This window comes from Mauremys mutica, chromosome 8 (genome assembly GCF_020497125.1).
Source record: "Mauremys mutica isolate MM-2020 ecotype Southern chromosome 8, ASM2049712v1, whole genome shotgun sequence".
NCBI classification, from domain to species: Eukaryota; Metazoa; Chordata; order Testudines; family Geoemydidae; genus Mauremys; species Mauremys mutica.
The window spans coordinates 57,064,056-57,085,765 of NC_059079.1; the positions used below are offsets into that span (position 1 = coordinate 57,064,056).

The 21,710-nt window shown below is 40.4% G+C and overlaps 1 protein-coding gene across 2 annotated transcripts in view; it reads right to left on the reverse strand.

Annotated features, from left to right (window-relative positions):
- The window catches only part of XPR1 (xenotropic and polytropic retrovirus receptor 1), a 306,687-nt gene that overhangs the window by 68,371 nt on the left and 216,606 nt on the right, over nt 1-21,710 (reverse strand). For both annotated transcript variants that reach the window (XM_045026958.1, XM_045026957.1), the window contains 2 exons: nt 17,137-17,238; nt 4,170-4,393 (listed from right to left, as the gene is read on the reverse strand). In XM_045026958.1, the coding sequence (XP_044882893.1) occupies nt 4,170-4,393; nt 17,137-17,238 (326 nt within the window). The remainder of the gene's footprint in view (nt 1-4,169; nt 4,394-17,136; nt 17,239-21,710) is intronic.

Below are 21,710 nucleotides of genomic sequence, written 5' to 3' on the forward strand. Positions count from 1 at the left end.
AAGCATGAGATAAAATGGACTAGACACAGAAGAATATGAACATAACACACTGAACCTTGTGGAACATCAATTTTTTACTCTGCAAAGTGAAGTTGCTGCCACCTCTCCTTCCCTAACCAAACGGGCAACCTTCTGGATGAAAACTCAATGTAGATAGCTGAGCTTTGGCTATACTGAGCACTTTTCCTACAGTAATTTTGATTCTGATTATTTGTTTGTATGGTCTCAGGTAACGGTAGCTCATTCAAGTATGTTCTGTGTACCATATCACATGTCTATATACTGACAGTTGTTATGATGAGCTCTTAACTGAAATTTATATGTGCAAAAAGTTGAAAGAGTAATTTTGTAAGAACAAAGTTACTTTTAGCTTCATCCTCTTATCCAGGCACCCACTGCCCAGGCATCACACCTACTTTTTGGGAGGGGGATATTTTTCTTCTCTCTTTTGGATAGGGAAGGCTACTGATTCCTAGTTCCTTCATTTTAAAACCAAAATTGAACACATTAATACTAGAGAATACACAGCAGTACAGTGTAACACACTCAATAAGATATATCCTTGTCAAGAAAAATTAGAAAGCATTTTACATGTCATGGCAATTAAATCCCACCAAGCGTGTTCCTAGAACAAGATTTTGCATTATGTGAATAGAAAACAAGTCTGAGCTTGAAGTCAAAGGGAGCTGAGAGTATTCGGGATCTTTTCAAGATCAGGCCCACAGTAATTAGTTGGAAAAAAGAGGGTTAATATCAGAGGTATGTGTAAGCCCAGATTCATTAGTTTATATATTTTTTAATACATAGTAATGGAAAAGCTCATTATAGCAACTGGGAGTAAATTGAAGAGTGCTATGATCAAGCATATTTGAAATATTGTGGCATCTAACTATGCAAAGAAATCACCAACAGCACTTCGTGTTCTACTCAGCTTATTCAGCCTAATATTAGCTATACAGATAGACCAGACAGGAATTATATTTTTTTGTTTATAAAAACTAGCCCATGGACTAGATTTGAAAGAAAAATACAAAGAATGGCAGAATTCAATGCCTTTGGGAGCGGCTCCAACTAATCTACTGAAATGATTTTCAATCTAATTATGCCTGGAGTGATTTAATATCAGACCCCCATTGTGCAGTAGGTAAGGAAGGGACAGGGAGATGGGAATAGGAAGCCAATGCATTAATGTTCTGCATTACCGCAGAAAAGAGAGACTTTAATTACTTTCTGTTGGAAAAATCCAGCGTTTCACCCCTGGGACAGCAGAGCCTTGTTTCATAAAGTTGAAATGAAAAAATGTAATAAAATGATAATTTTGGTCACAGATTTTACTGTTGCCCTGAACTGACTAATGTTATTTGCTGGTGTGAGCAATTAGCAATCTCAGGAAGAACAGCCCAATATTTTTACATCATGTATCCTAGAGTTCTTCTTGCAGGGGAGCTTCCTCTTCTGACAGCACAAGTTCCATGATTCCAAAGCTGTGCGCTAAAGAAGTTAAACACTGCTAAACGGTAGTTTCAATGAAGGACTTTTTCAGTGATACAAATACAAAAGCAAAAACTCAGAGAAATAATTTACTTAGCCTGAAATTCTGTATTTTTCTTACTACTAAGATAATCTTGTTTTTGAATAGAAGCTCTCTCCTCCAAACTCACCTTCTATTTCTACTAGATACTAAAGTGAAGTCCATAAGCCTAAATTATATATCAGTTTGCCAACATATAAATGACTAATACCACAAAACCACAATGATGATTTACATTATTCAATATTATGCAGAATCACGTAGGATGAGGGAACGGGCTCAGAGAGAAAGTGCTTGCTTGTATGTAAATGTCTGTTAATTAGAAAATTCAGGAGCGCATGCAGGTCAAATACATGTAGGTTTAACTAGGATATATTGATGTTTTTAGCCTTGCCATTCTTCCACCATAACAGTGGATTTTAACACTCCCTCCTACATCTTGCTCACTAGGTTCTTCTTTTCTCAATTTGCTCTTTTCAGAAACCCATTATCTTTGTGCTGCTGCACTGTGTAAAGCCACTGCTTTCTATGATGAATTCAAACAGTTTGTGGCTACTAATTTCAAGCTTTCCCCTTTTATGTTCACTTTCTCATATCTATTCCTCTATTAGTGAGCTCTAAGTGTTAGTTTTACTATTTGGGTCATGACCTTGTTTTTTAATTGAGGAACCCCTGATGATATATGTTTGGCTGATACCCACACATAACTGGGCAGTTAAAATTACTCCATAGGTATGTATCCTGCAGTTTTAAGTAGCATTAGAATTGGTGCATGAATTTTTTGTTGTTGTTCTACTGCAGTCTATAAAAGATACCTACTGTTTTATCTTATTTTTTCCTTCTTTGTAACCCAACTCAAAAAGCTTCACCACTACACAAACAGAGAGAACTGTAAATATATTTGACATAATGCCACCCTCCTGCACCTCACGTTCTATTTCTTCTATGTAGATTAATACAGTCTACGTTAACATTCCAGTTATGAGATTCTTCCCACCTTGTTTCATTTATGCCTAAGCAGATAACTGCCATAACTTATTAACTCACTTAGTGCTTACCACACTGCCTTCGTTTGTGTTCAGACGCTTTTTCATACACGTACTCTTTGTCCTTTGTTTTAGAACAATTTCATCTTTTTTTCCCTCACTTTCCAACCTGGTATAAAACCCTCAAAGATGCCCTGCCAGTTTTTGATGCAGATGGGTCTGCGTAAGCGGAGACTTCCAAATCCAAACAAGCTCAGAGTCTATACAAATGTTTAGTGAATGTAAAATTATCTTCTCTTTGGCACACTTACTAGTTGCTCCCTACTATCAGTGACTCCTTCCTTCCTTCATGACTGGTACCTAAAGCCTTTCCAAGGAATCATTTGCACTGTTCTCATCTTACCAGGCCACAGAAGTGATTCCTGATAATAAAGTCCAAGAGCCTAGTATTCTTTTTTAAAAAGAAATAAAAGGAAAAAGTGGCCAACATGGCTTCACCAGGAAGTGAGCAAAGATCTGAGGTTACTCTATCTACGTCAGGGTTGTGAACTAGCTGCCATTGCTGTAAGTAACTGAGTGCTTCCAGTAGTACTAGAAGCCTGTATCAGCTTATAGGCCAATCTGCAGCTTGCTTTGGCACTAGTTGGACCAAGATTTTCCAACCTGGGAACCTAAAGTAAAGCAATTAAATCCATGTTTAGGGATCTAAATACATTGTCTATTTTTGGGAAATGCTCAGGACCAGCAAACCCACTGAAGTCTAGGGGAGCTGCAAATCCTCAGAAAAAAAATCAAACTACTAAAGCCTCATCTATACTATGGAACTTCACAAAGTAATTCCCAATGGTGGGATTCTGTTTGGTAAAATTCCCTAGCATAAAGTTTGCCTTATTTAGGTGACTATACAAGGATGTAGGTGCTTTCCTTTAGGAACCCAAGTTTGAACATTCTAGTTAATTTCACAGGTTAAAAAAAAAAGTGGTTATGAAATTTTCAGTGTCACACAAAGTGTCATATTGTATGTAATATAAGAAACAATATTTAAAGTATTAAATGTCAGTAAAAACAGATTAGTGCACAGTACGAGCCAGTCTTCTACAATGAGGTAAAGTAAAAAAACCCCACCAATTAAATTGAATTAAATTATTGGAACACAAATCAGTCTCCACAACCATTACAATTCCATTTTTCAGTGCTACAAATCTAAATATGTCTAAGATTTAATTCTTTTATATTTGCCTGCAGGCTAACAATTTTTATGCCAAGTTGCATCTCATAGAATTTAACAGAAAAGTTAGAAACTCTTGAAAACGTGAGTTTTAAAAGAGAAAATGTTGATGCGTCAGCTACAGTGAGGTGAATGACACTACTATGGTAACACAAAGAAGAAATTGAATATATAAACAGCCTCATGCTTCTTTCCAATTTTAAGATATAACAAGTTTCTTTCCAGACTCTCAAATCTGGCTTTACATAGAACAGAACATGAACAAGTATATGGCCTCAAAGTTATAGTAGTGATCTATTTACTCTCCCATTCTCAGTCTCAATGTTCTGTCCTCTCATTGCAACGAGATGAAGCAATCCAATGACCAAGAATGATATGAACACTTAGGGCCCACGGGAAAACTGTGCCCTTCTTTTCTTCATACCTGATAGTTCTGCAGTAAGATGAGGCTGAGGTAGAACTCGCTGAAGGCCAGTTTTAGGTCTCTGATGTTTCTATGCTGAACACGCTCCTCGTGGGACAGGTGGAAGACTGCCTTTCTGCGCTGCCGCACTGTGGTAAGACCACTAGTTTCTTTCTGTGCATCCAAAGATGACTGTAGTTCATTCTGAAGGGTAGCAGACCTGCGCTGAGCTTCTGCAAGCTTTTCTGTTAGCAAGGAAAAGGAACTGTCAAAAGCACAAATGGAGCAGGTAGTAACTTGTCTATGAAGGCTGAAATACCTTACTAACATTGTGTATACTGCCAAGTGCTTTTGTAGGGACAGGCTGCTGAGTGGAAGCATTAACTGTGTGACTTAGGGTTTGTGTACATGAGAAGTTACTGCATGGCAAGCCAGGGAGTGAATCTACAGTGCACTAGGCTTGTTACTCTGTAGAGTCACACGGTGGCTTGTTGTACAGTCACTTGCTGTGTAGAAGTAGCTCTTACACCACTAATCCCTAAAATAAATAAGGTTGCATTTCTTTCCAATGATTTTACAAGTATTTTATAACAAATTATAACTCAAAAATCCCAAGAAACTGGTAAATATTATCCACTTTTTGCAGGTAGGCCAACAGAGAAGTTAAATGAGTTCCCCTTGATTATACATCATAGCAGTAACAGAACTAGGAAGGGTACCCAGGTCTCCTGACTTCCAGTCCTGTGCTTTAACTTCTAGACAATTTTTTTGTCATTGACAAAAGGAATCCCAGCTGGCATAGCCTATCCTGACCTCTACCCATAAATGTGTGCATTATTTATAGCCCCTATCAGTCAAAACTCCTGACATGGTGTTATTCCAGCATCGTAGCTGAAGGCAGGCAGCAATCTGCCTTCCTATCCTTCCTGCAAAACAAGATCACCTTGATCTATCAGTACATCAGCCTGCACAGAGAGTGTGCTGGTCACAACATGTCATTTGTGTTGTTCTAGCCAGTCCTTCAGCCACCCACTGGCTAGCCTGTCAGTGGCACCAGACCCCCAACTGACATAATGTACTGCAGCCCAGAACCCCTGCGTAATCTTCCAGTCTCAGCCTCCCAAATTGCTGGGATTACAAGAGCATGCCACTGCGCCCAACATACAAAACAAGATACTGCATAAAATACCAAACTGATTTATAAGATACCAATGGTTGAACTTTCACATTTTCTCTTGTCAAGAGAGTGACATCAAACATCCTTAGGGTGGCAGAGTAAGATGCTTTTGCTTATTGGGTCTCACATCCTAAGAAGGCGTTAAGCAACACTCATAACAAGAACAAAAGCTTGTTAGCTAATATTATGAAACCTGACATCAGTTGGTAAGGCACTTTGGGTTTCTTTGCACCCGTTGCTGGACAGGAAAACATAACGTTTCACGTGGTCATAAAGAAATCAAAGAAAAAAAATTGGGTTAAATTGATCTGATGTATGAAAATGCTCAGAAGATAACTTTTACTTTTATCAAGTATTATTAATTTTTGCATGTAACTTGACATGCAACAGACAAATGTGCTTCTACTGTGATGAGAGGCTATGATACCAACACATGCAACAGTTTAAAAATACAAACAGTCTGCAACTGGACGAATCAGAAACTGGACCCAGTAATGTGGTCATCTAGTTCTCCCTTCCCTGCAATTCAGGGTCACACTCTGTAGCACATTACTCAGTGTTTTGCCAGTTTAGCTTTAAAGGGAGAGTCAACTTGATTTTTTTTTTTAAAATAGGCTTTTTAAAAATTTATTTTCTAAAGAAACAACCTGTACTTAGTTTGTCCTAAATTTTTGAAAAATCCTTTTAGAAACTGCTCCTAGGCCTATTTTTAGAAGAGTCTTTTGGCAGGCCTCAAAGCACCACCACTAAATAAAGTCACCCCTCCCCCCCCGTTTCTGTACAACCACCCATCAATGACTTACTTCCTTACTCACTCAGTTTCAACTTTGCTGCACCTGTTGCTGGTAAACACTGCAGACCCAGGGGATTGGTATGTACCCTCAACAAAACACTGAAATCAATGACAGACAAAGTGTAGACAAATGCACAAAGTAAACTACAACAGGATTTTCACCTGTAGTCTCTTACAACTGTAGTAATATAAGAGGTCACTTGTAACAATAAGTAGGCAAATTTGAGATGGAAATATTATTTTCATGTTAATTGTGCCCCCTTTGGTGATTGTACAATTAGGCATCTACTATGAGGCTATTCCACAATCCATTCTCTCGGTCCATTTTTTCTAATATTCAACCTAAATTTTCTCTTTAATATGAATATTATACCCTCCTGTACCATGCAAAGTTTCTCTCTGAATTAATCTTCAAATCTTTGGAGTGTTATTTCCACCTTTAGTCAGTTTCAGTTACTGTAGCTATTCTAAATCTTGCTTCACTCAATCCCACTAGCCCTCTCACTCACTTCTATAGTTCCTTTGAAATGCCTCCCCTTTGTAAACACCTTTCTAGTATTGAAAGCCCAGAACTATGTGCCATGAAAAATCATAACACTTTTCTGAAAAGATCACTAAAACCTGTGACAACCATTTTAAATTAGAGGAAACAATACCAGACGAGGCTGAAGCTTCTATATCAGTCTCCTATTAGAGTTCATTCTGAAGGCACAAACGATGTCTGTGTCACATGTGTTATTGACTACTCCTTTGTTATGGAAGGTAAATGTGAAACATCTTTACCCGCTACCCAGGGAGACAATGCAGCCCTCAGCAGGTGAAATTTATAAGTATTTTATAGTTCAGATAATGCTCAAAATACCAGTCGACAGACCTTATATAATCTTCCTAGATGCCCAATTTGCTAATTATCAGCTTGTCTCAATTGTTTCCTTCCTAGGCAAAGTTACTCAGGGTACGTCCATACTACCCGCCCGGATCGGCGGGTAGCAATCGACTTCTCGGAGTTCGATATATTGCGTCTCATCTAGACGTGATACCGGTATATCGAACTCCGAACGCGCTCCCGTCAACTCCGAAACTCCACCACCGCGAACGGCGGTGGCGGAGTCGACGGGGGAGCCGCGGACATCGATCCCGCGCCGTGAGGACGGGTAAGTAGTTCGAACTAAGGTAGTTCGACTTCAGCTACGCTATTCGCGTAGCTGAAGTTGCGTACCTTAGTTCGACCCCCCCAGTGTAGACCAGACCTCAGATGGTGACGAAGGTACTCCAGCAGAATCTAATTTTAGGCAATACTCTAGACTCTTACATGGAGAAATCAGTTATCATACTAGTGGGATTTCTCCTTATGGCCACAAACAGTGGATCAACCACCATGTTTATTCTAGTGTATCAGCTATTTTCAACACAGCCTGCTAGCCATCAGGAACTGTTAAGCCATCTGCATGACGTGGCACGAGACAATTGAAACAAGCTGATAATTAGCAAATTGATGAGTGTCTAGGAAGATTGTATAGGGTTTATCGACTGGTATTTTGAGCATTATCTGAACTATAACATACTTATAAATTTCACCAAAAACCTTCACACAGGCAGATGATGCGTAAGACTTCATGCTTCCCTTTCTCCTTTTACATTCCTGTTGAATCATTGGCTGATATAATGAGATGCCATGCGCTCAACTGTTAAAATACTGATGTCACAGCTATAAGTAGCCTTTTGCTTTTGAGTGCATGGACTCTGCTGCCCCAACATCCAGACGATGCAAACATGTGGTCCAACAATCCCTGCTCCAACTTAGACCAACGAGATGGACACAAAGTTAGTAGGAAGGCGAAACTGCTTTGAAATGTACCAAAATTAGTAAACAGCCTAGATACTCAACTGCAACACTAGCCAGAAACATCAGTCTCCATCTGGAAGGAAGACTGCTCCCTCTCCTTAGATGTGGTGATTCATGTCTTGGTTGGTTGGACTACAGTAATGTCCTAAACCCAAGGACTGACCATGGAAAGTAAATGGAGATTACAGCTCATCGAACATGCAGTAGGTTCTCACCTTAAAAAGAGCATTTCACACTGCTCTTTTGTACACAGGACTTACTCCCCATATTCAATTCTGGATTTAATATCAAGTCCTGGTCCAAAATACCTTTAGAACTATCTCTGTCTACATAAATACTACAAGAATGGGCACAGTAGCTGCCAATACCCAGGAAGAATCCCTTGGGAGCAAGGAACTTTCACTGGAAGTCCAAATTCCCATTTTCTTGCACCGTTTCATACAGCAGCAGACCAGGATGAATTAAATGTCTTTTCAATTTGAGGATGCAATACAAGACACCTCTTTGGAAAGGCTTTCCCTTCAACAGAAACAGTGACCAGTCTACTTGCAAGTTTCCTTCCCTCCCTACATAAACCTTTCTAAAGATGACGTACAGAATATCAGCTTACCAAGGGAGGAGCAAAGAAAGTACTCCTAATTTGGATAACAACCTTGAATTCTAGGTATTTCACACCTAAATACTATGATCGTTACTCTACAAATACTCATATCACAGAAACTGCCCATGTCCATATTTGAGTAATCTTATCAGTGAAATATAATGAAAAAATTTCTACTCAGAAAACAAGGAGGACATCCTGGATCTATCCAACTGTCTCTTGGAACAGTTTCAGTGATTAGGACTTTGCAAAGGCTAAAGTCACGGTAAAGAAACTTGAGCATTATCTTTCTGAAAAAAACTGCTGTTCCCAGAGCTCTTAGATGTCCACACTAGAGCTCTTACCATGAGCTAATTGTTTACCAGTTAACTCAAAGTAGTTAACAAGTTTGTGAAAGGCTAAATGTCATCTAAAACATCACATTTTAAAATGCTTGCTCCAGGTTAAAATAAAACTAGTGAAGACAAGTCCAAAGACAGCTGAGGTACATTACAAGAGCCAAGAAAGCGAAAGCTGAGCTATTAGGAGGAAGGAATTTTTAGTCAGATTCTTATTAAAGCTGTTTATTCTTGTTAACACCTGTTTCATTTAAATGACTAAATGCCATTTTGAATAAAAATGCCTTTATTAAATATAAAAAAACTCTTTTAATATGAGTTTTAACATCTTAATTTAACACACACCTCAGATCACCCAGTGGTCCTCCCAAATTGTACACTATTTAAGGTAAAAGAAGCAGGAAACCCCCCTGAAGAGCTGAGATTACAAGCCTTCTTACTTTATATACCGGTATGTAATAAAGAAACAAAAAAAGAGCACAAGCTCAATTTCTCAAAAATCCTTTGCAAGTCACTTAGAATCATAGAATCATAGAATATCAGGGTTGGAAGGGACCTCAGGAGGTCATCTAGTCCAACCCCCTGCTCAAAGCAGGACCAATTCCCAACTAAATCATCCCAGCCAGGGCTTTGACTTAATAGTGCTTGGAAAATTCTGCTTTGTTGAAGACGATATCTAGCCTCTTTGCATTTTTATTCTGGGAGCCCATGAAAGGCAGTAGGGATTTAAATAACCCAGCAATGAATCTTACACCTTATTAAAATACCATTTTATTACTTTGACATGTACAGAATGAAAATAAGGCAAAATATATTATGTTGCTATTGCTCTTTAAATCATCTACAGAATTGCTTAGGGCACATGCAAAGCACAAAAGAAATCAATTTTTTAACCTGCAGCAAGCCTTGCCAAAGTCCTTGGTGGAACTGCATTCTCTTTTGCAACACACAGTATGACTTCAACTTTGTTGCTTTTAGTGACTTCTAAACAATTCGCTACACAGAAGGTCAGAAAAAGCACATATTTAGAAACTGAAAACAGCCTCCAGGAGTATATTGCACACTACATGCCCTGGTGTCCACTGACTGCAGAACCAAAGTGAAATCTCAGTGGCAAAGGTTGAAGAGAAAAGTGATACCTTCTGGAGCAATTGCCAAATTCCGTTTCCATCAATCACATTCTTAGAGTCACCCATTACTTCCTGACATGGCACAAGAGCTCTCAAAAAGACAGGTTGACTGCTATCCATCTGTATGTGTGTCACTGACTATGCAACTAGATACTCTATACAAACAGAAGGTTTGGGGAGAGGGGCCAGCAACCAGGCCGTGGGTAAGAAGTCTGCAGTAAAAAGCAAGCCAACAAATACTCCTCTAGGGAGTGATCAAGAAGCATTCTCTGAAAACAGCTTCCATGCAGCCAGGTGAAGGGTCTCAAAGGTCAGATGGAGTAAACAGTCCTGGTCCTGTGAGATCAGGTCCAGGCAGAGTAGGAGCAGCAGCAGAGGTACTACTGATAAGTCTAGCAGTGTGCTAAACCAGTCCTGGGGCAGCCACGCTGGGGCCATAAGAATAATTCTCACCTGGTCCCACTTGATTTTCAGAAGGACCTTGTGAACCAGAAGAACCGCAGGAAATGCGTAGAATAGGAGCTCTGTCCACTGAAGCAGCAAGGCAGCTGAAAGTGAGTCCAGGCTGTGCCGCTGCAGCAAACAAAACTGATGGCATTTCCTGTTCTTCTTGGTTGCGTACAGGTATACCTGGGAGATGAACCTGGTGATCTCTAGGTGAAGGGACCACTCATGATAAGAAGAGAAACATCTGCTGAATGATCGGCCAACGCGTTCCGGGCTCCCGGAAGATGGGAAGCCTCAAGGCGGATGGAGTGCTGCACACAGAATTCCCAGACGGATGGCCTCCTGACACAGGGCAGAGGAACATGCTTGTCCCTGCTTGCTGATGTAGAACATGGCCGTGGTGTTGCCTGTGATCTGGGGGAGAAACACTTGGCAATCTAAGTGGACCGCTCTGAGCTCCCTGTCATTTATGTGCAGGAGAAGCTCTTCCTGGGACCACAGGCCCTGTGTCCTGAGGGGATCAAGATGGCCTCCCCAACCTAGGTCTGAAGCATCCGACGCTAGGGACACTGACAGCTACGCGAGCGTGGGTGGGCAACAACGGGGGCATCCCCATTGCTGACCGGAGGTCTTTCCACCAGTTGAGGGAGGTGAGGACCAGGGCTGGAACAGTAAGCACCGAGTCCGAGTGGTGCCTATTCGGTGAGCTAACCACGTCTGCATGAGTCTGAGGCACAGCCCTGCATGCTGTACTATGTAAATGCATGTGGCCAAGTGTCCCAGGATCTTGCGGCAAATCCAGGTTTTTGTGATTGAGTGAGCCATGACCCTGGTTATCAGGTCCAACATTGTCTGGAATCAAGCCTCTGGAAGGAATGCTCTGGCCTACATTGAGTCTGAGTCAGTCATTGAGGTATGGGTAGACTTGAATGCCTTGTCTTCTGAGGCACGCCACTACCACCGCCATATGTTTTGTAAAAACCCGGGGGCCTGCAAACAGGCCAAAAGGCAGAATGGTGAATTGATAGTGAGTCTGGTTTACTATAAACCTGAGGAATCTTCTGTGGCCATGGAAGATGGAGATATGAAAGTAAGCATCCTTCAAGTTGAGTGCAGTGTACTAGTCACCTGGATCCAGGGAGGGGATAATGGAGGCCAGGCAGACCACGTGGAACCTCCATTTATTGAAATATCTGTTGAGGCGATGCAGGTCCAGGATGAGGCGAAGACTCCCTTTGGCCTTTGGGATTAGAAAATATAGGGAGTAAACCCCCTTCCCTCTCAAGTTTTGAAGCACCTCTTCCACAGCCCCAACCCATCTGAGAGTTTGCATCTCCTGGGCTAGGGGTTGCTCGTGAGAAGGGTCCCTGAAGAGGGAGGGGGATGGAAGATGGGAGGCAGGGATGGATGTAAACTGAAGGGTATAACCATTTACCACTATATTTAGCACCCAGCTGTCCAATGTAATGAGGGACCACACCAGGCTGAAGTGGGAAAGTCAGTCCAAAAACAACAGGGAGGAGGAGGAGGAAGAGGCCTGTACCACAGGAAGGGCTTCTTCTTCTTCTTCTTCAGCCTCCATGGGGCTCACATCCTGTGTATCAGTACCAGAATCAGGGTCCAATGCCAAGTGGTGTGGGAGCCCACCTCTTGGAAGCAACCGAGTACAACTGGTGGGATGACAAACCCTGTACCAGGGGAAACTCCCATGGGTTCCAGAATGGCCATTGCATAGGCCACTGTCCATCTGGTCAGTTACCAGCAGGTGGACCCACACTGGGGTCCGGCAGCATGTAATATGGGTATCGGTGGCAGCCCTTGGGATGGGTGTAGGGCTTCACTTCACTTCACTTCGGGATGGGTGTAGCTCGTGATCTTCAAAGCTGGTGGTTGTCCCATTAGAGTCGGTGGTACTGGGGGCAGTATTAAGTCCCTGATTGCTGGAAAGCCCTCTGGGGTAGAAGGCACCGTGATTCCACTGGTGCTGCAATGACTGCCTGATGCCGGCAGGGGGTCCCGCACCGGACTCAACGTCCCTCTGGGCAGAGTTGACGGTGTTGCCATGGGACTAGGGGTTGAGGAGTGGCCCAACGCAGGTCGCACTCTACTGCCTTCTGCTTGATTTCCTTTCTTCAGCACTGGAGAGCACTCTCTCTCTCGGAGCACTGCTTTTTATGTTTTTTCCTTGGCACCAAAGATGGAGAATGGTGCCAGGAAATACACAGTGCCAAAGGGGCGCTTCGCACCAAGGCCGAAGTGCTCAGTGCCGAATCTAAGCAGCTTGGCTCTGACGCCTGTCTAAAAGCAGTTTCCATGAGGATAGCCCTCAGCCTAACATCTTTGTCCTTCTTCGTACGAGGCTTAAAGTCCCAACAAATCTGACATAAATCTTAAGTAAGCCTCTCCTAGACTCAGCAGACAACTGGAGTGTGGGTCACTCACAGGCATAGGCACAAGGTTTGAAGCCCGGGGCATGCCCGGCACCAGGGGAGAAGGGAGCCCCTCTATGATAAAGGAAGGGATCTAACTATCTACACTAGTACAGAACCAGTCACAATATTTACACTACAACTATACTAAGAATAATACACTAAGATACAGAGAAGAAAACCACTGAAAAATGCCTTGCCAAAGCAAGAAGAATTGTTCCAACAACCGTTGTGGATGGCAAAAAGGAACTCAGAGGGTGCAGGTCTGGCAGTGCCCCTTATATCAGGGCATAAGCATGAAGCACCAGAGCACACTAGAGCTGGCCCAGTTGATACCAATGACAGAAAAACCTCCGACAACGGTGCTCGCAGTGCATTCGCACCTAACATGGAATGGACATGAGCAAGCCCTTGAAGAAACTTCATTTGCTAACGGTTAAGATTTTTAAGTGCTGGTCTAAGAAACAAATGATTTAAAAACATATTTAAAAACAAAAAACCTCAAATATTAAAAAAAAAAGGAGTCAGTTAAGATTAACTTCAAAATTCTGTCACCATACCTAACACATTATCCATTAACTCATGGACTTGTATTGGAATTTGTCATTTTTGGTAGTCTCTAATGATGTCGTCGTCTTCCATACATTTGGTAACTTTTTAAAAAATATGTATTATATCTAGGTTTTTTGTTTCTACTGGTGGCTCACATCTGCACAGTACCTCAATATTGGTGCACATAACATTCATTCCACACGTGGCAGAACAAAATTAGAGGGAACATTGCTCGTATGGCATCCAACTGTGCCCCGATAAACTCTAGGTGTTGCACCAGTGTTAGCATAGATTTTTTCAGGTTTAGGTGAAGGCCGAGACTCGAGAAAAGGTTCACTGTCATTTGTATGGCATTAAGGGCAACAGTTTCAGATGACGCCTTGAGAAGATAGTCGTCTGAGTATGCATCTGAAGAAGTGAGTTTTTTACCCACAAAAGGTTATGCCCAAATAAATCTGTTAGTTTTAAGGTGCCACTGGATTCCTTGTTGTTTTTGTAATTCCTGTAGTTATCTACAAGGATGTTATGCAATTTTCAACAGGAAGGAAAGTGGCCTGGGAGATCATCTGGATGGGAGGTGTACATAAGACAGTTTCTATTAAGACATGGTCTACACCTAAGACTAAGAATGCCTCTCAACCATGCACATGACTAGAATAACTGGCAAGTACCAGATTGCACTCCAAATCAACACATGCCTGAAGTATGACAGGATCATAGGTCTGGCATGAACAATTCAAGTGATGCTCCTCAGGCAGTTATCCATTGCTGGGGTGAAATACAGGAGCACTCTTGAAATGATTTTATATTATGGGAAGTCACATTGTCACTCCATAATTAAGGCACAAGGAAGCCTATTGTTACAAGACTGATTGTCACGCTCACTAATGAAAGTTACAATCATTCTGTTCTGCACAGCTTTTTGAAATTTTAAATAGGTGAAAAACTCACCTTGTATTAACTAGCAATTCCATTGAAAATAAAAAGTTGCTGGAAAATGATGTTTGCAGATCTTCATTATGGAAATGCAGTATCAGATCCAGAGCTGATTCCAGGATGTTGAATACTAACAGAAAATTGATTTCTTTATCATTTTATAATGTGTTTAATCTGATTCTGCAAAGGAGGACAAGATTTTAACTATCGTCCCCATTTGTTACAACCTTTCAAATTTCAAGTGAAATTGAATAATAGTTTTCAGATTTAAGCATTAAGAATATAGTACAAAAAAGATTTTTTTCACATCAAGAGTATAATGTAATCAGATGTACAGCAATCAGAAAAAAGTTTACTGTTCCAATACTTTAACAGCACATCAGCATCAACATACCTTAAATATTAAAACATTTCACCCTGAAATTAATTATTTCTTCTATTTTGTGCACATAGGTGGTGGTTGTAGAGTGAGTCAAGCTCTAAGCTGCTGTTATGTTTTTAACGGTATATGAAATACTTGTAGGGGGAGGGGTAGAGAGAAATGACATGGTTTTAAAACAAAATAAGAGATAGTCTAAGTTTTGGGACTTCATATTAAAGAGTTAATAATAAAACATTACCTAATTAAAGTGGCAAGTCTAAAATAGTGTCTGAAGGAGTTTTGGTTACTGCTGTTACTTTTAAACATTTTAGATGACTAAATAAATCAAATTAAGAACAATATTTCAGGTTTTTTCAGTGTTACTTTTTTTGCATTTAACAGTGCCTGGATACATGAGTTTCATTTTTGTTTCATGTACTAGCATGAAAATATAATATTCATGCATACTATTCTGGAGTTGAGGGGTAGAGAACTCAACTGCATGTCTTTCCCTAGGCACTGCAGAAAACAAAGCAACAGCTGCTGTTTTAGTATGAATAGATGATCCTGTGGAATAGGGTTCTAACCAGAATGACCCCACCAACGGGTACTTTTACATCAATGGGGTATGCTCCTTTAAGAGGGCACCCACCCTGACCCCTTCCCAGCCAGGACTTTTCCACCAGGTCAAGGCAGTGCAATTTGACCATGCAATGAAGGTAGTTTTTGTAACTCCAGGCACAAGAATCCTAGTGGGCTAAGAAGGGTATGAGTGAGCAGTTTCTTTTGGAAGCACAGGGCTATGTTTAAGATTAATTGAGAGTGAAGGTGGCAGTCACTTTCTGAGGACACACTTTGTTATCTGCTTTCTCAATTTAAGTGTCCAGCGAGGGAGCTAGTCTGAAGTGGGTGGAGGGTGGTAGTAGCAGGATGAAAGGAATCTTCATAGAGAGGCTTGAGAGAAGCAGCAGCCATGTATGGGACAGGGAATTTCCTCCATGGAGCCAATAGAGCAGGGAGGGCCAACAGAGAAGAAGAGACTACTTCCCTACATGGAATCTGCGCAGAGGGCAGCAGTAGTGAACAGTTACTGACATTTGAGTTTTATTGATTGTTATTTACCTCATAGACCAGCTTCTGGTGCTTGCCTCAATGAAGTCATCTCCAGTGCTTATCACAATTTTTAGAGCCATATATTCAACATTATGTATTCACTTCTCAATTAAATCAGAGCAACTGACAGGCTATCAGGAGGCACCATAAACTTTGTTATACAAAGTTTTAGTAATTAACAAAATGCTAAGAAAAACTATGGCAATCTATGAATCATAGGTTCATAGATTGTAGAGCTGGAAGGGATCTCGCGAGGTCATCGAGTCCAGTCCCCTGCCCTCATGGCAGGACCAAATACTGTCGAGACCATCCCTGACAGACATTTATCTAACCTACTCTTAAATATCTCCAGAGATGGAGATTCTGCAACCTCCCTAGGCAGTTTATTCCAGTGTTTAACCCCCCTGACAGTTAGGAACTTTTTCCTAATGTCCAACCAAAACCTCCCTTGCTGCAGTTTAAGCCCATTGCTTCTTGTTCTACACTCATATATAAATTCCCCCCGGCATGAAACGCATTTCCAAAACAGGATGGAAACTGGCCCAAAATCTGACAGCATGTTACTATAATACCACTGTTGCAAAGCCTTTTCTAGAAGTATTATTACACAAATGACAGACTCAGCTCAATCAGTTTTAATCTTTATTTCTAGCATATTTATACATTGTGAGAAACTTCACTCCAGTGGACATTTCAAAATGCTGTACTAACAAAAATGGGTATAACTTTCACAGAAGAAACACAGTAATTATAACGTCTTTGCTAGGTTTCTCCATTTTTCAGTCCCATCAACTCTAATAAATTTGAACAGAAACAGCAGCACAGGTTACATTACTGCGTAATGTATTTGCCAGCTACCTGCCATTGGCTATAGGGTTGTGTGCATCAGAAAGTTGCACTGGTTTAATTTAAACTGTTTTTTAAACCTATACAGTTCAGCTGGCACAAACGGCGGTTGGACACACTCATATTTTTGTTTAAGTGTGGCATATTCTGGTTTGGCTTAAGTCTATTTCTAACAGAGTTAAACTGAAATATGACATTCAAACCAAACAAGAGCATACACAGCTTTTTTGGAACAGATTTAGTTATATCATTTTAAATTCACACCTTAAGTTAAAGCAGCTTTCTTACATAGACACACCCTATGATTATCTGATGGTAGACCTTCAGGAATGTTATGGTTATTCTGTGGGTTTGGAAGTCTTAGGTCTTTGTGTGCTATACCTTCCACTAATTCTATTAGAGGTAGATAAGCAGCTTACCTGAATAAAAAGTGTTGATTTTGGCAAGTTCCTTCTCACAGGTTTGGAAGAACTTCTCCTCAAACTTGGCAAAATACCTCTTCACTGTGTCTTCGTCTGTGACTGTGAAACAAGAAGAAAAAGTTTATAGTAAGAGAATAAGGAAAGAGGGGCATGAAATTACATGTTAGTGTTAATTTCGGTCTCTCTCAGTGGCAAATGTGAAAGTATTTCTCCAGAGAACAAGCCATCTTCCCCTGTAATAATTGGCAGAATGTCAGGAAATATCAAATCAAAGGACTCCTTGAGGGGACATAACCCTCACTTGACTGGAACGTTTTTTGTTCCCTTATTCCAAATCCTTGCTGCAATGGAGTTTAATAATGCCCAAAATCTAGCAGGGAGAGGAAGGAAGAAGATTAACCAAGATGAGTATCAGAAGGTAGCCGTGTTAGTCTGGATCTGTAAAAGCAGCAAAGAGTCCCGTGGCACCTTATAGAGTAACAGACGTATTGGAGCATGAGCTTTTGTGGTGAATACTCACTTCGTCAGATGCATGTCAAGATGAGTAGTGACACACAAGGTGCAGCTACTGAGGACACAAAGACATGTCCCCTCAATTTCACTATCTAGTTAATCACTCTCCTGCCGAAACTCTGCTGTAGGTCTCATGCACTCTCATTCCTGGTCCCTAAACCAACTTTCTGTACAGAAGCTGCACTTCTAGCAACAGATCAGATGAAAAGACTGCTCTTTTACTCTAGGAATTCAGGCTGGACTTTGTGTCAGCCCATAAAGGAAATAAATTTAAGGGTGAGTTAGAGGTAGACTGGTAAGATTCTGGTTTATAATTTTTATTTGGAGCAAATTCAATCTAAACATGTATTACTGATTTCTTTGGTAAAAACAGTGAAGAAAGAAATGGGGCTCTAAAATATGGGACTCTTTGCAAGCTGATAAGAAAAAAGAGCCAATTGCCCAATAATCTTAGTGTAAACAATTCCTGTTCTATTTTACTTTACTTCCACTCCTACATATATTTTCCTAAAACTATTTTTGCTCCCCAGTGAGTGCATAAGACACAAGTCTTCTGATACAAACTTGTCCAAAGTGTTTTATTAAACACAGGAGTTATTCCCAAGTTTAGTACATCTGAAAGCCAAGGTGCAGCAATCACAGAAGCAGTATGATAAATGCTCTGTGGTTCATACTTCAAGTACTATATTCCTGTCAATGTTTTACCATTACAGTCCTCCATTTTTGAGGGGTCTAACTTCAGTTTGCATTGTGTTGGAATTTATACAAGTTCTCAACCCAGAAGAGATGCTGCTTCTACCATTTTTAAAAAATAAATTACCCAATTGAGCATTTACATTTATACTGAGTCTACAAAACACAAATTTGTGTTTAAAACAGAAGTCTCAGACTCCTACATAAGGGCCAAATTAAATTTTCTGTTAGAATTCATGGGTTCTAACAGAATCCTCCCTCCCCTCCCTTCATACCTGTTAGAATCCCCCCCCCCCACCTTCATACCACCCAGAAATCTTCTGCGTCTAAAAATACTTTCCACTCACGCAGGGAAAAGCAGTACTGTATCTTCCCCGGCCTTCCACAGACAACTTCTTTACACTACTGGTATTTTGCTACTTCTCTCCCCATTCATATTTTCCCTCCTCAATATGTTGCCCAACTTTTCCCAACCTCCCCAGATCTTTTTCTCTGGTTCATTCTATTATGCAGTAGGCTTCCAAATAAAACTTGCACAATGTTTCATTTTGAAACCAAAAATTCAATTTCACTTTCAATCCCACTTTCAGGTGGCAGCTCAGTGGTATCCTTCAAAACAATTCCCGTGGCCAGCCTCTTATTTCAGAGTCTGAGGTAAAGAGTTCCATGCTATGGAAATGATAGTACATAACTTCAAAGGAGACATTTTAAGGACTCGTTTATAAAACCTCTTTACATTTTGTATTGACATGTAGCAATAAGAAAGGCACAATTTTGTCTCATCTCAGTCTCTCTGTTGTCTTCTAAGGACTAGCAGAGGAAAACAAACCTTGAAAATAAAGCTGTGCTAAGAGAGTCTAAAAATCATATAATCATAAAGGCAGGTCAGAATTTAGACACAAAACATGGTTGTGTCAAGTGAAAAAGGCTATACAAATGCTGCAACAAATATTTACCAATTGTTAAACATCTTCCTTTAAACTCCAGTTTACAGGCTTCTGACTGGAGAGGATACCAGAGTTTTAAAAATCAGATTTTTTTTTTCTGGTAACAAAAGGTTTCCTTTCAGTTCAGTTTCTCACTGCAGCTCAGTAATTTAGCTGCAATAATAGACTAATTCTGCCCAAGGCTATTCCATATTTATTTTTTTCAAAGCTGAACAGGACAAGGTTTTCTGCCATGTGAAAGCCATGATGCCAGAAGCTGACCTTGGATTAAGAGGCTCCATGGCAACAGAAGCTGCTTTTACAAGGCACCTAGCTATAGCTGCCAAAAAGGACTGGCAGCAACTTTCCTTTATGATTTTTCTAGATCCCTAGTGGGTTTTTTGTTCTCCTCCCCATGGTGCTGCCATGAAACTGGTTGAAGATGAAACTCTGATCAGTGTGATAACCTCTCAATTGTATCCACAGCTTTCTATTTCAGGGGTGTGGACAAAGCACAGTAATTTTACAGAAAATTGTATGGATTTCCACATGATTCCAATTCAGAGAAAGTAAGTGGGAAAAGCCATTCTCACTTGCAGAGCCAAAAATAAGAGAGAACCCTATGCACCTTCTGACATGCCTACACTTTTCAGTTTGTTGCATTTTGAGCTCAGACACCAGATGAAGGATGAAAAAAAGCATGATGGGTATTAGTATACAAATTCCCTTCACAGATATTTACTATCTGAGTTAAAATATTTTCAGTACCTTTGTAAGCAATTAGTTTAATGGCTTGTGTTCTGGCAGCTGTACTGTAATCACTGTAGCAACTAAAGAGAGAAGCAACAGCTCTGCTTGGCCAGTTTCACAGATGTTAATGGAGACAGTGTAGCTTTCCTTCACTCTACAATAGTGGTCTTGATATAAAATGTAACCATTAGTCGCTACCTGGCTGACACTTAATGGCAAACTATTTAGAGCAATTTGCCTTCACAACCTTATCAAGATCAAATTATTCTTCAGACAATTAAGAGTTGATTCAGAAAATCATCACTATATTTGTCCAAACAAACACGCTGTTCATGCCTACTTTAGACATTAGCACTTTAAATCTCAATGCCAGCAGATGATGCCAAGCTTTAAAGATCACTTCACCATCAGTTGTGCTAAATATTCAAGAACAATGGTATCTTGGGCTTAGCCTCTTGCTGATTCATTACATACAGGGTCCAATGTTCTCCATGGTCATGTCATTTGCTGCACATTCTGCTTACTAATCACAGAATTGTGCACCAAAATTTAAACTTCCATTTAAAAAAGAAAGTAAGTTTTCCGCTTCTCATGGTTATGAAGATCACACCTGCTTCATGTTTTCACCATTAGCTGGTACAAAATGCTGTTTTCTTGAGTCTGCAGACATACTCAAACAATAGCTCTGAAAGGTGTATGCTGTTCCATTCATCTAAAATGGGTTGCTGCTGAAGCCTAAAGATGACAATTTAGGTCCACCAACAGAAACAGGTCCAATTAAAGATATTGCCTCATCCACCTTGTGTCTCTCATCCTGGGACCAACAAAGCTACAAACACACAGCAAACAAATATAGGCACCATAATTTAAGAATTTTAAACTGCTGCTCATTTTAATGAAAACATCTAGCTATTCCACAGTCTCAAAGTGTCTCCTGAGGTGACAAAAACTAACTGCCCCGCCCAGCTGCCAAAGCCTCCAGACTCCACACTGGCAGTTCTACAATGAAGTTATGATTTATCAATACAAAAATTCTGCAAGTACTTCTCAAGGACATCATAATGATTAGATAAAATGTATTATTAAAAGTATATACAAACAAATCAATAAAAGAATATTAAGATTGCAAAGTCAAACGGTGAGAGCTGGAGATCTATTAAAATGCTAGACAGAAACTAGACACCTTTGATAATAGTGCCTATGAAAAATTCAGGGCATTGGTTGGAACAATTTCCTCAACAATGAAGAGACCTGAGAAATCACCAGCAGCTTATTTCCACCAGAATGAGAGGAAAGTGCTGCACATGCTTGGGGTATGTACTTCAGGTGCCAACATACAGACTCCCATGTGAAGTTGTTAAGTGAAAACCAGCTGTTGTGAGGAAATAAAGAAGCCCATGAGAAACTTTAAGAACTACTCTAGCCGGGAGGGCAAGGAGGAGATCTCAGTACCACAGAGCAAATGGAAACAGTAATGAATGACAGAAAGAAATGGAATAGACTGGTTTCAGGCCTGTGTACCAGCATGGGTGCAGGACAGATGTTCAAAAAAAGTCAAGCACTCAATTAGGAAATGCACAAATTAAAGTCATCTGTACACCTTTGATTTGTTCTCATGTGTATTCATTATGATAGCCTTCAATTACATGATCACAAAGTTTTTCCTACAAAGCCACTGCCTCATTTCAT